General features: G+C 45.7%; 2 protein-coding genes across 5 annotated transcripts in view; one reads left to right on the top strand and one right to left on the bottom strand.

The window, feature by feature from the left end:
* The window catches only part of Tubgcp2 (tubulin gamma complex associated protein 2), a 24,227-nt gene extending 14,037 nt beyond the window's left edge, over positions 1-10,190 (bottom strand). Inside the window, exons 1-5 of one of the 3 annotated variants that reach the window (XM_027409057.2) lie at positions 10,056-10,190; positions 7,152-7,337; positions 5,529-5,657; positions 4,434-4,610; positions 3,035-3,194 (exon numbers count right to left, since the gene is read on the bottom strand). In XM_027409057.2, the coding sequence (XP_027264858.1) occupies positions 3,035-3,194; positions 4,434-4,610; positions 5,529-5,657; positions 7,152-7,301 (616 nt within the window). In that variant the 5' untranslated portion in view covers positions 7,302-7,337; positions 10,056-10,190. Of the gene's footprint in view, positions 1-3,034; positions 3,195-4,433; positions 4,611-5,528; positions 5,658-7,151; positions 7,356-9,950 lie in introns of all 3 variants that reach the window. The other 2 variants (XM_035442125.1, XM_027409058.2) reach the window with 2 other exon arrangements.
* On the top strand, positions 10,128-14,913 carry Znf511 (zinc finger protein 511). 2 transcript variants are annotated; one of them, XM_027409062.2, is made up of 6 exons: positions 10,128-10,315; positions 10,536-10,609; positions 10,900-11,101; positions 11,193-11,317; positions 13,043-13,162; positions 13,886-14,913. In XM_027409062.2, the coding sequence occupies exons 1-6, from the start codon at positions 10,163-10,165 to the stop codon at positions 13,962-13,964; spliced, it is 753 nt and encodes a 250-aa protein (XP_027264863.1). In that variant the 5' UTR covers positions 10,128-10,162; the 3' UTR covers positions 13,965-14,913. The 2 variants fall into 2 exon arrangements, with proteins under 2 accessions (XP_027264863.1, XP_035298018.1); XM_035442127.1 differs by lacking the exon at positions 13,886-14,913 and adding an exon at positions 13,513-13,843.

The following is a 14,913-nucleotide window of genomic DNA, read 5'->3' as shown; positions in this document are numbered from 1 at the left end:
CAAGCAAACTTAATGGGCAAGTCTTATGAGCTCCAATGACCAGAATGCATTAGGAACACAGAGTGAAAGGCAGGTTTAACTGGTGTCAGATAGTAACACAGACTGGAGACCACTTGTGCTACATTTTAGTCAAGAATTTGTCTTCATACTATTTGTGCCCTGAAAATTTTTTGAATCTGAGTCTAAAGGTAATACACTAATTAATCATGATGAGGTAATTTTGAGGCGGTCATTCATTCAAGAAATGACATGTTTATTCCAGGACCCTCCCTTTTAAAAAAGATTTATTTCTTATATATATAGTGTTTTGCCTGCATGCCAGAAGAGGGCACCATATCTCATAATGAGATGGTTGTGAGCCACCATGCGGCTGCTGGGAATTGAACTCAGGACCTCTGGAAGAGCAGTCAATGTTCTCTGAGCCATCTCTCCAGCCCTCAGGCTCCTTTTAGATGAGTTTTACAATGAGAATTGGGTGCAAAAAATAAAAGGAAACAACAAAACACTCACAGAGCACAAACACTTGAAAAACCTGCAGTTTGATCAGAAAAGCCCATGTAAGATTGGAGCTAAGGCAGGCATGGTTTCTGAAGAAATCATCATCATTAAAAAGAAGTCAACTAAACAGTGTCTAAAAGACACAAAAGGACTGATGCACAAATGAACTCTGCACAGAGACTGTGGCAACACACACAAGATCTGCACAGTTTTAAACAAGACAGGATCCCAGCAATGAGAGGGAAATGAGCACAAAATCCCACCCCTAACATAAAGTTGGGTGGGTAGGAAGGTGAGAGGATTTGGAAGGAGTTTGGGGAGAGGTAACATAATCAAAATATATTGCATGAAACAAAAGGCTCTATGTGTAGCTGCCTTCCAGCCCCAAGACAACATAGTTTAGCTTAGATCCATGCCTTTGAATTCTAAGTTCCATTTCTCACTTTACTCCATTGGCTTTCTCATGACCAGTAAAGGCACACTGTTAATTTACATGGCTCGTGACGGTTTGGCTGCGTTTGGATCCTCTAAGAACAGCTGACCCTCTGTATAGACTACTTCTCATCTTCCCATCCTTGCTTCCCTGGCAGCATGGAGTCCTCAGTGGTGGGTGCAAGTAGCAGGTGGTGGGACGAAGGGCCCTCCCATGCCTCAGTGTTTATAGGCTGAGCAGCACACCATGCTTACTCAAATGACTACCTGTAGCTCTTCAATGCCAAGCATGAGTCAGGTAGATACTCTGCTGCTTCTAATCAACACATGTGGACAACAAATTTGCCAGCCATGTCCTCCTATCAACATGTCTGTATGGAGAAAAAGTGCCAAACAAAATCGAACCAGCATCATACACTGTATTAGGGATGACAAGGAAGGACAAAGAACAATGGACAAATAAATATTGCCAGCTTCAGGCTGAGCTCTGAAGGAGCTGGGGAATACAATGTGCAAACACCGAGGTAGCAGACCTGGCTTATCTGACTGGTATTCAGGGCCTGGTAAAGAATGGAGCTCTAGGGCCAGAAGGGGCTGGGCTGGCCAAACTGTCAGAGTTTCTGTGAGGGGTTCTAGGGCTGTCACTAGACAAGAATACCCAAGATTCAGACCTTGTACTGAAAGTGGGCTCTAGTTATGCCTATATATACAGGAATTATAGAAAGGGAAGGAAGATGTGAGGTTGTCAGATCCATGTTCCTCCATGATGCCCTTGTCACTGGGATTAAGGTAATAAAACAGAGAATTGGTTCCTTGGCCATACTTACTGAATTTCAATGTTCAACAGCTATAGATATGAGTAAACCACTGGGGAGGTGGCAGGTACAGCAGCAGAGTGGCAAAAGGTGTCATAAAGTTTGCCCAGCCACTTGGAAGGGGAGATGGAGGAGGTGGGTCTGGGATTAATCCCCAAGGAACAGAGGCAATGAGAGAAGACAGGGAAGCTTGCTGGAAAGAGTGGCCGGAAGGTCACAGAGCTGGGACAACTGGAGAAATGTTGATTTATGATGCTAAGTATTGCTGAAGACAGTGAAATCGAATAGGAATGAGTCCTGAGGGACATACACTATGCAGAATACCAGTTATACCCACAGGCTGCAGAAAGGTAAGGTCTAAGGTTGAGACTCTGCCAAGGACTATGCTGACCACAGGGCAGACAGGAGAGCAGAAGGGAAGAAGATACCACTACCAGGTGATAGAGCAGGTGACAAGAAGTCCAAGACATAAAGCCAGCTGTCCCTACCTTCACACTAATTTGCAACAGAATATGTCTGCTTGGGGACAGGAGAAAACACTGAATTTGTCTTTTTTGTTGTTGTTGTTGGTTTTTTTTTTTTTTTTTTTTTTTTTCTGAGACAGGCTTTCTCTGTGAAACAGTTTTGGTTGTCCTGGAACTCTGCAGACCAGGCTGCCCTTGAACTAACAGGTATCCGCCTGCCTCTGCCTCCTGAATGCTGGGATTAAAGGTGTGCACCACCACCATGAGACGAAAACAATGAATTTCTATAACAGCCCTATAAGATATTTCTAAAGGTGACAGCAGACCTCTGTACCAACACCACACAGAACTTACGAGCTGTGTCAAGGCACACTATTCCACTTTCCTCTTCAACTGGAGCTGCCATCAAAGGGGCAGGATACCATATGTATGCTAGCCCAATGCACAAAGTTTCATATTTTGATCTGAAAAAGACTGTGGGGTTGCCTGCAACCCACCGTATGCTAACACACACATCTCAGATGCCCAAGAACCTGCCCTGAAACAGCAGTGCTGTTAAGTAGACACAACTTTTAAGGCCTTTGTAAGCACAGTATTAATATTTGATGGGATCCATGGTAATCATTTCAGAAAAATGTGTCCTCCAGGTCCTTGTGTCAGCACATTTGTGCACAGCCTGTGAGGCCAGCTTCGGACTGTCCCAAAGGTCTGGCAGGAGGAATGCAGAAGTCCCCTGGGCTTCAGTGTGACACAGTTTCCCAGCCTGCTGAAGCATATGCAAGCAGGGAGAAATGCTCAGGTGTCAGAAAGAAATCCATCACATACCTATAGGCAAAGCTGTGTCTGAGCTTAAGCCCGAACCAATCAGGAAATCTCCAGCCAGTGTTGGCCTCTCATATACCCACGCTGGGAAGACCGGGAGGGGCTGGCCTGAGTTTTTTTTGTTCTGTTTGTCTCGAAGCATCTTTCTTGTAAGTTCCAGAGACTAGTAAGGACATTTTAAAAAACAAAACAAAAATATACCATAGTGCAAACAAAACTTAAGATATCTATGGAAATTAACACATCTTTGGCAGAGAAAATGTCCATTGTTTTAGCACATAGGACATTTCTATCTGCCCATCACAACATCTGGGCCTAGGAACAAAAGAGTCAGGCCCCCTGAACGTCTGTCTCTGTCCAGCAAGGAGCCCACAGGTGTCAGGGAACCATGGGAGCCATGGGAGAGTATCTGCATTTTACCTAAGAGCTGTTTCAGATCAGGACACAAAGCAGGAAGAGGCACAGTCAGTTTTGATTTTCTTAGCAGTGACTATGTCTAACGTCACTTGCTAAGACAAGAGTTAGCAACTGACATACATCCTTGCCATATAGAGAAAGCTTACCACCAAGGCCATGCACTGAGTACCAGCCTTCCTGGGAGGCTAACAACCAGAGGCTGACAATGCTGGGCAGCTTTTGGAAGCAAGGATATAGCTCTGCATACTTGTAGGTCACACAGAGGGAGCGGTATGAGGGCAGTGTGACAACTGGCACAGAGACACACCTAAAAGACTTGGCTGTGTCCTCTGTGCTCAGCACACAGAGGGGAGGCTAGGGCACTCCCCAGAGCTGAGGCTGTGGAAAGGGGTCTGAGGGCTTCAGAGGTGGGCATGAGGTGGCTCTGAGATGACACTCAAAACTCACAAAAAGACCAGGGTGAGGCAGAATAAATCCAAGCATCAGCAAGAACAGTGGAAAAAAATAACCTAGAGGAAATAACTGTTTTTTTTTTGTTTGTTTTTTTGGTTTTTCGAGACAGGGTTTCTCTGTAGCTGTGGAGCCTGACCTGGAACTCACTCTGTAGACCAGGCTGACCTCAAACTCACTGAGATCCAACTGCCTCTGCCTCCCAAGTGCTGGGATTAAAGGCGTGCGCCACCACCACCACCGGCATAACTGGTAATTTAAAAAGTACTATCTTGTTAGAAATTGTCACAAATTCCAGTAGGGAACCATGACTGGTACTGGCTCAGATGCACTGCAGATAGACTTGGTCTGACCCCCACTGAAATGTTTACTTGTATGGGTTAGAATTGACTAGAACACAATCCAGCCTTAGCCTCATTTACGGCAGATTTTTTTTTTTTTTTTTTTTTTTTAACTATGAGAAATATCTGCATAGCTAGTACCCAGTGTTCCTGCAAACAGTGGGGGGACCTGTGGACCACGGTAGATCTGGTACCTGCTGCAGTGTGGAGCCTGTGGCCACACTGCCAAGCTGCTTCCTCAGTTCTTCTAGCTCCTGTGTGGACATCTTAGAGGTGGCAACAGGGATGTTAAAGCTGGTAGTGCTGCTTGAAGCAGCATTAGCTGCAAGCTCAGCTCTTTCCTTTGCATTCTGTTGCAAATACTGTAGTGTCTGAAAACACACAAAACCAAACATTCACACTGAGTCTCAAAAGTTCACTGTGTTCTACCACCTGTCACATCACCAAAACACCAGGGGAAGCAAAGCCTACAGCCTTCTTTGATAGTCAATCCCTCATTTTGTCCCCAGTGGACAAATGTTCCTCGACATTCTCTCTGCATCGCCCAGACTGTAGTACCACTTCCCTTTTCTGTACTTGTGCCTGGTATGCACCTCTACACTGATGGAAAGTAGGGCTCAATACACTATTCACTGGCTCCACACTGACATATGACACACGTAATAGGTGTGAACCAGGACAGCATCCGAGAAAAGCAGATGTAACCACCCCATGCTACTTTTTCCACATTTCCTGGTTTGTGTCCATCCTGAGTTATTATGATTCGCTGCTATGGTTTGGGTATGAAATGTCTTCCCAAAAGATTCACATGTTAAAGGCTCAGTCTGGTGATGGTATTCAAAGGGGACTGGATCATGAAGATGCCAATCTTATCAATGGATTAACTGAAGGCTTCATTCGTGTTAGTCCATCTCTTTCTACCTTCCAGTTGCCCGAGGTAAGCAGCTCTGACGCTTTTCTACCAGGCTATTCCCTGATGTTCTGCCTCAACTTGGGCCCCAAAATAATGGGGATGCAACCATAAACCAGTACAACCACTTCCCTTTAAGTTTACAGGAAAGTATGGAAAGGCTAACATTTCCCCAAACACATGCCTTCAAAGTGCTGCCTTCGTGAGGCACAGCTGCCAGTCAGCGAAAGCAGGGCAAGGATGTGCAGAAGAAAACGCATGTAAGGGATAACATGCACCTCTTGTGAGGACCACAAGTCAGGGCTCTGTGGAGACACTGGAGGGTGTCTTCAATGTCCCCAAAGCAGGTGTGGTGATGCAGATAAGGCAGGAAGCTTACCTCTTTGTCTTCTGTGAGCTTTGACAACAGGTATACCAGTGGGTCAAGGTTCCTTGTATTTTTAGACTTCAGTTCCTCATATTTCTTTAAAAACTCCTCAGGAGTACGAGAAAATTCTGCAATTTTAACCTCAAATCACAAGCATAAGCAACTTAATGACAATAACAAATCAAATACTTTAAAAAAAAAAAACCTTGGGGGCTGGAGAGATGGCTCAGAGGTTAAGAGCACTGACTGCTCTTCCAGGGGTCCTGAGTTCAATTCCCAGCAACCACATGGTGGCTCACAACCATCCGTTATGAGATCTGGTGCCCTCTTCTGGTGTGCAGATATACATGGAAGCAGAATGTTGTATACATAATAAATAAATAAAATCTTTAAAAAAAAAAAAAAAAAAAAAAAAAAACCTTAAACAACCACAAATAAACAAACCAGAGTTGAATTAGGTGAGCTAAACAATCACATCTCTGAAATAAACAGAAAATTAATGTCACTGGTCCACCAAACCCAGCCACCCTTCTTTTATGATTTCTCATATCTCATGCGTCAGTCACAGGCCCAGGAACGTTCACAACTGTCCTACAAGTTCATACATTCTTTCACACTTGTTGCCTCTCAAGCTTCCTGCCTGTACCAACTCAGGGATGTTTCACTCAGCAATTTTAACGATCTGCCAACAAAATGAATGAATGTGTGCTTCCTGAGTCATGCTCCACTCAATTCGTTGACTGTAATGATGCCACCACTATACTATTTAAATAGGTGAAGCTTCATAGTGTCTAACTTTCAAAAGGTTTCCTTTTATTTATGTGTCTGAGTATTTTGTTTACATGTATATCTGTGCACCATGTTCATGCAGTGTCCATGGAGACCCTGGAACAGGAGTTACAGGTGGTTATGAGCCACCATGTGGGGAACTGGAAACTGAACCAGGTTCTCTGCAATAGCTGCAAGTGTTCTTAACCACTGAGCATCTATGTTTTTAGGTTTAAAAACACCTATATTTTTAGAAGTAGATTTCAAATTCAAAGGTATCTGAAAGATGCATAGTTGAATTATGAATTCTTTAATAAAGAAAGAATAATTGGTGTGGTGTAGCACAAACCTTTAATCCCAGACAGATCTCTCTAAATTCAAGGCCAGCCTGTTCTACATATCTACACAGTGAATTGCAGACCAGACAAGGTTACACAAAGAAAGAGATAAAAATAAAAAAACAAACAAAAATACAAAAAAAAAAAAACCCTGAAAGTGTGATTAATAACAATAGCTTTTCTTTTCCCACCCAGTAACTTTTACATATATTAAGTCTCTTCCTCAGAAACAAAGGAGGGCTGTGTGAGAGTTCAAGGCTTCTCTCTCTCTCTCTCTGGATATCTACTGACTCATCTATATAATGGGGTAAATAATAGTAGCTATTGCCAGAAACCAGAAGACTAGCAGAGCACAGCGAATGCCAGGGTCAAAGGAAGCATCCACCAGGAGCTGCTGGTCCAGTACTAGCCATGCTGTAGCTATCAGGGACAGGTTCTCATCCCCACAGCCCTAAGATGAGTGTCCACATCGGCGGCTGCATCTTCAGGCCCCCATTCCTATGGCTCTGTATCAGGGATAGGTGCTCACCTTGGCACTGTGGGCAGAGACTGTGGTTGTAACATATGGAGTCCGGTTTTTCTGCAGCAGGTCAATGTAGACCTCAGCCCCATCTCCACCATGGGTGCGTAGCAGGCTGAGTAGTTCATTGACATCATGGTGAATCCGAAATTCACTCATAGTTTAGCTCTGGGACACCAACATAGCAATAGTCTCCTGAAGGCAGAAAGAAAGCTGTTCATAAGATTAAAACCTAAAATATCTTTTGACTGATTCAAACCTTCAACATAAAAATCATCACTAAGATTATGTCAACCACGAGTCTCTCCCCATCCCTGGCAGTATGATCTATCAAAATGCTGAGACCTGCCAGCCACTGTTCACTGCATTCACCTCTACCATGCACCTGTTGACAGAGCTTTCGGTTGTTTTCAGTTGACACCATCACTCCAGGAGTCAACTGTACCGGGTAAATCACTGAAATGAGCCCCACAAGCCTGGTTCTCACTCCCTGGTCCAGCCTATCTTCATGTGACCATGGGTTAGCAGGAGGCAGATCTGCTCTTCTGTCTCAGCTTTCTTGACCTTGGCTGGGCAGACACAATGATCCTGCCCTTTGAGGGAGCTTGCATAGACCTAGGCTACTATCTCTGTCTTGCTATATTAAAACTTCCCACTCATGAGGCCATACCCAGTTTTCAAACCCTAAAGTGTAAGGTGGTACTTCCATCTACACACCTATCTGGCATTCTTTCTTGCATTCTAAAACCCTTCAATGTTTCTTCCTCTGGTCCAGGCCTGGCTACATACAAAGATATTTTAGGTAGGTAAGATTTCTACATATTCCAACTTTGCTGATGCTCTAGGACCAACTGCACTAGGGTCTAGACATTGGTCACAAATGGTGGAAATCAAAACAACTTCCGAGGCTGTAACCCAAGAACTCGAGAGGCTGGGCAGGAATATCACAGTCCAAGCCAGTCTAGGATGCACAACAAGAACCTGTCTCAAAATCAAACAGCAGAAGACAGCATGTGAATTTCTAAACTAATGTTCCACTGGTTAGGAGAGGCATGGTGACCTGTACCCCACCATCCCAGTGGAAAGTGCTCAACCATGTGGGGACTGTATATAATGTCCTAGTGGTAACAGATGTACCAACATCCTGGTACTAAAAGCTGACAACATGGGGTCTTCCACTCTTCCATTGATGGCTGAGCTAGTAATGAGTATCAGAAGTGCTAATAAAGAGCATTAAGGAAAAACAGACACTACCTACAGATTCAAAATTAAACCTGATAAGCTTCATGGATGTTATGGGAACATGGTAATAAACCTATATTAGGATCTTAATTTGAGATCCACAAACATTAGTAAAGTTATACCTGGATATAAGACTTTACTATTCATATCTATAAATTTTCTGAGCATTCTTGTAAATTCTCAAAAGTGTTGTAACTCAGAAATTAAGAACCGTTATGCTAACATGTCCAATTGAGTCAAGCCTTGAGTTAAACAGTGCCAAGGGCAGGAGACTCAGCACACAACCTCACAGTATGCTAATGTACAAAGTAGTACCATCTTGGAACTTTATCTTGAGAGTTCCACACTGTAAACCCACGTAACGGAAAAGCAGTTTCTTAGTTTAGCAACCTCCACCAATGTTCAAAATAGGTGACTCCAAGGACCAAAACAAAATGGAAAGCCAAAAGCTGGAATCAAATCCCTAGCACACATACTTTCAAATTGAGGGGTATTCAGCGTAACCACAGTAAAAAGCACAAAACAGCAGAGTGTGGGCTGTGGAGCCCCTCACAGTAGGAACATGATTCTTTCACCCGTGGGGTGTGGACACCAGGCAAAATGCTAGCTAGCCACCTGCATGCTTCACATGAAAAGAGGGAGTAACAGAGCTACAGAGAGTTGCTATGGCAATGAAAGAAAACAAATGTCTTGCCATGCTCACTTTAATATCTGGGATCTGGGTATGCTCACTAAGTAATGTGGGAATTGCTTGGTTTCAGAGAGACACTAAGACACTGACAGTCCCTTAAATGACATGTACCTTGGGGCTGGATACATGGCTTAGCAGTTAACATCATCTGGCTGCTCTTGCAGAGGACCTGGGTTCAGTTCCCAGCTCCCACATGGTAGCTCAAAACCCTCTGTAATTCTAATCCCAGGAGATCTGATACCTCTTTCTAGATTCCACTGGCACTGTATGCACACCGTGCACAGTCGAAAATGCAGACAAAACACCCCTACACACAAAAATAAAATGTTCAAGTAATATTTTTTTTAAATATTCGTAGGTCTCACAAGAGGCACTTTAAGCTACCCCGTAAGCAGAAAACAAAATCCCAAACTTCCCCCACATCTCTTCAACTTCAGCAGTAACCATGACGTTTTGCAAGGCCATGAAGGCTGTCCTGCAACACGCTAGATGGCAAAGGTGTGAACCACTAACACAAAGTCCTGAACATCAGACACAGAGGGCAGAGCTACTCCCATGAAAAAAATCACCTACACGGATACTTGTTTAAAAATCATACCCCAGAAACTGAGTAAATCCTCAGATATCACTACTTCCCATGCATTAATGCAAGGAACCTGCTGTGCTTCCTGATTTGTAGGTAATTCCAGGGCGGGGGTGGAGGGGGGGTGAGGCTTCTCTTATCTCTAAACAGTAGCTTTCTTTAAGCCTTTAGACATATCCTAGGGTGCAGAAACAGCCAGAGACTGTCGCACTGTGGAGCTACGGAGCAGGCCCGGGCTGGCAGTCCGAACCGCCGGCCGCGGATGCCCAAGAGAATCAATCAGACTCCTTACCGCTGCAGGACCGTCGGGGGTCCCGTATCCCGACCCCGCGACCGGCTCCAGCCCCGCCCCTCCTTGACCGGTTCCCGCCACAAGCCAGACCCAGCCCTCGCTCACCTCCGCGGGCCGCGTTCCGCCCCGCAGGGTTGCCGCAGGAAGTTAATAGACGTCATGTCCGTCCCCGCCCCGCCGACGGTGGCCGAAGGGCTGCGGCAGCCCTGGAGATGTTGCTCCCCACTGCGCTATATTCGCGCCTGGCCGGGGCGCCCGGGGCAGCCGAACCGCTGCCCGTGGAGCGAAACCCTGCAGCTGGGGCGGCGCCCTTCCTGTTCACACCGCGCCTCGTCCGCTTCCCACGGGATCACGAGTTCTTTGAGGTGCGTGAAAACCCGGAGCACCCCTACAGGGCGGGGCTGAGGGGCAGGACCGTCGCTGTGGGCGGGGCCAGGCTGGGTGGGGCTTTCCGTATGGGCGGGACCTGCGGACAGAGCTGGGGGCTGGACGTATATCTCTGTAGGTTGGGGCAGGTTCAAAACTGTAGGGCGGGGCTTCGAGACTAGGGGTCCACTCACGGCTCTTGGCGCGTGTCTTCTGTAGGATGGGGATGTGCAGCGGCACCTCTACTTGCAGGACATGCTCACGCAAGTGTCCGAGACGCCGGAGAAGTCCATGTGAGCAGCTTGGCCTTTCTCTGCTTGCTAGCGCTACCCTGGCTCCCCCTCTCCCGTCCGCATACAGGCTAGGATTTAGACCCCTCCCAGATGACACCCTGAGTAGCATCGCCCTACTCATGCATGGCTTGGCTGGCTCCTCCCTCCCCTAGTCTGTTAGTGAGACTTGGGGTGGCATAGGAACTCTGGACTTGTTTCAGGCTCACCAACAGGAATCTGGGTAGGAAATCCCCCTTGAATTCTTGCCTGGGGTGGGGGCCTCCCTCCAAGTGACTTGCCTCCTTTCCCAGGGTGCCTGAGTTCACCTGCCAGGTGGCTGGCTGCTGCCAAGTGTTCGCTGCCTTAGAAGACTACCAGCACCACTACCACATGTCTCATGGAAACACCTGCTCCCTCTGCAGCCGTGCCTTCCCCTCTGGGCATTTGTTGGATGTGCACATCCTGGAATGGCACGACTCTCTATTCCAGATCCTGGCCCAGAGGCAAGATATGGTAGGTGTTGTCTACACCAAGCACATTTGCAATGGTGACTGGGATCGGGGATTGGGGGGGGGGGTGAGAGGTGACACCTTGTTCTTTGTAGTACCAGTGCTTGGTTGAAGGCTGCCCAGAGAAGTTCAGGACCAGCCAAGACCGGAAGGATCACATGGTGAGGCTCCACTTGTACCCTGCGGATTTCCGATTTGATAAGCCCAAGACAAACAGAGGGTACGTAGGGATGGAAGTCTTAAGCCTGGGAACAGACACTGTAGTCAAACCTGACTTAGTTTTTATACGAGGTTAGCTGAAACTCTGAGGACAGTGAGTTAGTTTGCTTGGGTTGTATGTCTGCGGAGACAGGAGGGCACTTCCTGGCTGGGAGCAGAGGGAGTGATGATAGCAGGTACTTGTGCTGATTTGTGGCCCAGCAGGGGCATTCGGGGACTGTCCCAGTGCATGCACTCTTCACACCTCTCCCACGGGACCTCCTAGTTAGTTAGTTTGTTGTTTGTTTCCCTCTGCTTACTTATACAAACTTGTCAACAAAGCTGTCTATTAACATGACTGTTTATATTACCTTAGGAAAATTAGCTCCTGGAATAACTCTTAGTGTACTGCTTCTTTGCTTCCTTTAAAAATAGTTCCTTTGAGTGTGCTGTCATAATCATTAGATATTGCATTGATTGGGGTTGGGGAGACAGCTCATTCGGTGAAGTGTGTAAGCTTGAGGTTCAATCCCTATCACCTACCTAAAACAGCCAAGTATGGTGGTATGCACATATAATGCTAGCCCCAGAGAAGTGGAGACAAAGGTCTCTGGGCTTAGGTCAGCCAGCCTAGCCCTAAGCTGTGAGCTCCAGGTCCCAGTGAAAGACCCTATCTCAAAAAATAAGGTAGATGGCTACTGAGTAATGATACCTGAGGTTGGCCTCTATCCACCACACACACACCACACACAAGCACACATAATAAGTAAGTAAATAAATAAGAATTGTGAATTGAGGTCTGTTTTCTTCAAATAGCTCAACTTTCTGTATGAAGTAATTAAGAGGATCCATTGCATTGTGGAATGTTTCATGGGAATCTGAATCTTCAATACTTCTCCACTTCTACAGTGCTGGGTTAGCTCGTTGATAGTAGGGGCAAGAACTATATTATCTAGTTAATTTTAGTAAATCTCTCTCTCATGGAAAGACATTTGTGGGCTGGGAATACAACACAGTAGTAGAATTCTGTCCACAATACCCATATCAGATGGCTCACAACTGTTTGTAATTTCAGCTCCAAGGGATCCAGTGCCCTTTTCTGGCCTCTAGGCAGCCACACATGTATGGCACTGAGAACAACACTTACATATACATAAATACAAAAATAAAAAATCTTAAAGAAAAATACTGGTGGGGACTGACCATGGTGGTACATGCCCTTAATCCCAGAACTTGGAAAACAGAGGCAGGCAGATCTCTGCATTTGAGGCCAGGCTGGTCTACATATCAAGTTCCTGGCCAGCTGTCTTTTTTTCTTTTCTTTTTTGCAGGGGTTGGGTCGATGTCTCACTGTGTATACTGTGTAGCTCTGGTTCTCCTGGAACTCACTTTGTAGAGCTGTCTAGCCTCTAGAAATCACAAAGATCACCTGTATCTACCTTCCAAGTATTGGGATTAAAGGATTCACTACTGTACCTGGCCCCAGCTGTTTTTAAAAGGGGGAAGAATGAAGAAAAATTATATTTAAATTTACAAATTATCAGACTTACCCATATGAATGCATGACTATGCCATTGAGCAGTCTTCCTTTTCCAATAGCCTGGAAATTTCATTGTAACATTAGATTGTGCCAAAATAGTAGTTTGGTGGGAGGGAATTTTTGCAGGAAAAAAAAAAAGTGTCTTCCTTGAAAGTTTACTACTGAGGAACCAGGTATAAATGCTGCTTACTGCTTTGTCTTCTACAGCCCAGCCATGCCAGCAGCAGCAGACCCACCAGCCAGAGCCCTGAAAGATGACAGTGATGCTATGGAAATCTGCTCTGAACCTGCTGCCCCACCTCCCTGCAGGCGGACCTACAGTCACAGGTCAGTGTGTACATCTTTCTGTGTTAATGACCCTCGACTTGAGAGTGGGTAACACTGGGAAAGAACATGGGCTTTGTTGGTAGGCGACAACCTGAATATTCTAGTTTCCATCCTTTTCTGTGCTTTAGACCCTGGAGCCCAGCATGCAACCACACACACACACACACACACACACACACACATGCACGCATCCATCACTGTCATCTCTGCTGGGTGGAAAGGACCATCTGTGTTTGCCTGGCAGACTGTCTTTCTCAGACTGCGCTCGCATCAACTTCAACTATTAGTTTGGGGAAATGTTTGAACAGTGGGGGTGGTGGGGCAGCAAGATAGAAATGTATGTCCCTCAGTTGCCTTCCAGGAGCCATCTTCCATAGTTGTTTGGACATTGGCCTGTGAGTACCCCGCCTACCTGTGGTGATTAGGTTTCAGCAATGGAGACAACAGGAAACCAATGCCATAGGGGCCTCCCCAGGAGCTGACCTTGCTGGCTAAGTTCTTCTAAGCAAATGCACATTGGTACCAGGAAGATATCCCACAGGAAGCAGGCCTGAGAACGAGGAGCTGATCCTAGGACCCAAGAGGGCATACTCCGTTTCCTGAGTATTCCACAGAGCAAAAGGAGAACATTCCAGAATACAAATGTGAAGAAAGTACAGACAAACTGTGTGTTGCTAAAGATAATGCCATTGTTTGACATGACTGTTTTTTTTTCTGTTTCAGAATACCTTCTACTGTCTGTTTTGGCCAGGGTGCAGCTAGAGGCTTTAAAAGCACTAAGAAAAGAAACAAACACCCCTGATGGATCCTGGTGAGGAAAGCCAGACAGACTTTCAAGGAGTGGTGTGCCAGGGCCTTTCTCTTGCTTCTGGATAGCTGCCCTGAGCTGGACCCTTGCCACCTTCTTATTTCCATATCTGATCACATGAAGCAGCCAGTGTGTAGAAACCCAGAATCTGCAGATTCCAGAAATAACCAGGACACACTGAAGGAATGAGATGGAGAAACCACCTACCTGCTTCGTGGGAGCTGCTCTAAGAATGTCACTATTAAACATATGAAATAACATTTTTCACTAATGATCTCTATTCTTCTTCCTATATTCTTGACAGAAAAGGGAATGATTATGGACTATGACTATTTTGTTTTCAACACAAAGTTTTAGGGAGACTTGTAGTTCCTGCATCCCACAGAAGCTGTGAGGTAGGGGTTCAGAACAGCCACAGGTGAATCCAGGATTCTTATGCTCTAAGAGACATCCTTGTTGTCCCTGTGCCCTGCTCAGGCAGTTAAACCCCACTGAGACATGGTATCTGGAAGAGTGCAGGAAGAAACCCTAGGAGGGATATTGACACACACTGCAGGGCTGTTGAGGGAGTTGTGGAGTAGATAAAGAGAGAGCTCATGGGTACAGGTCCTACCAAAAATGTAAAATAAAACAAAAAACCTAGCTCAGGTCTTTGACCAATAAAATCCATCTTTCCTGGGAAACCACAAGCTTGGGAAAGCTAAACACAGGAGGGCCATCCTTACCAAAACCATGATCTATCTACCCACAAACACACCAGTAACAAGCCCCAGAGTTGTTCTTAAATCAACTAGTTGTTACTAATGTCAAATTTAAACAACACCAATGAGAGGTCTGAGAAGAAACAAGGTACAGCCCACCTCCTAAAATTGTTCACAAAACTAAGGAAGGTGGGAATGTGGCACCTCACAGAAACCTCCAATAAAGAAAGATGCTTTGGGTT

The sequence above is a fragment of the Cricetulus griseus genome, chromosome 3 (assembly GCF_003668045.3).
Source record: "Cricetulus griseus strain 17A/GY chromosome 3, alternate assembly CriGri-PICRH-1.0, whole genome shotgun sequence".
Taxonomy (NCBI): Eukaryota; Metazoa; Chordata; class Mammalia; order Rodentia; family Cricetidae; genus Cricetulus; species Cricetulus griseus.
Note: the sequence above shows the minus strand (reverse complement) of the source record. Positions and strands in the feature narration are given on the sequence as shown.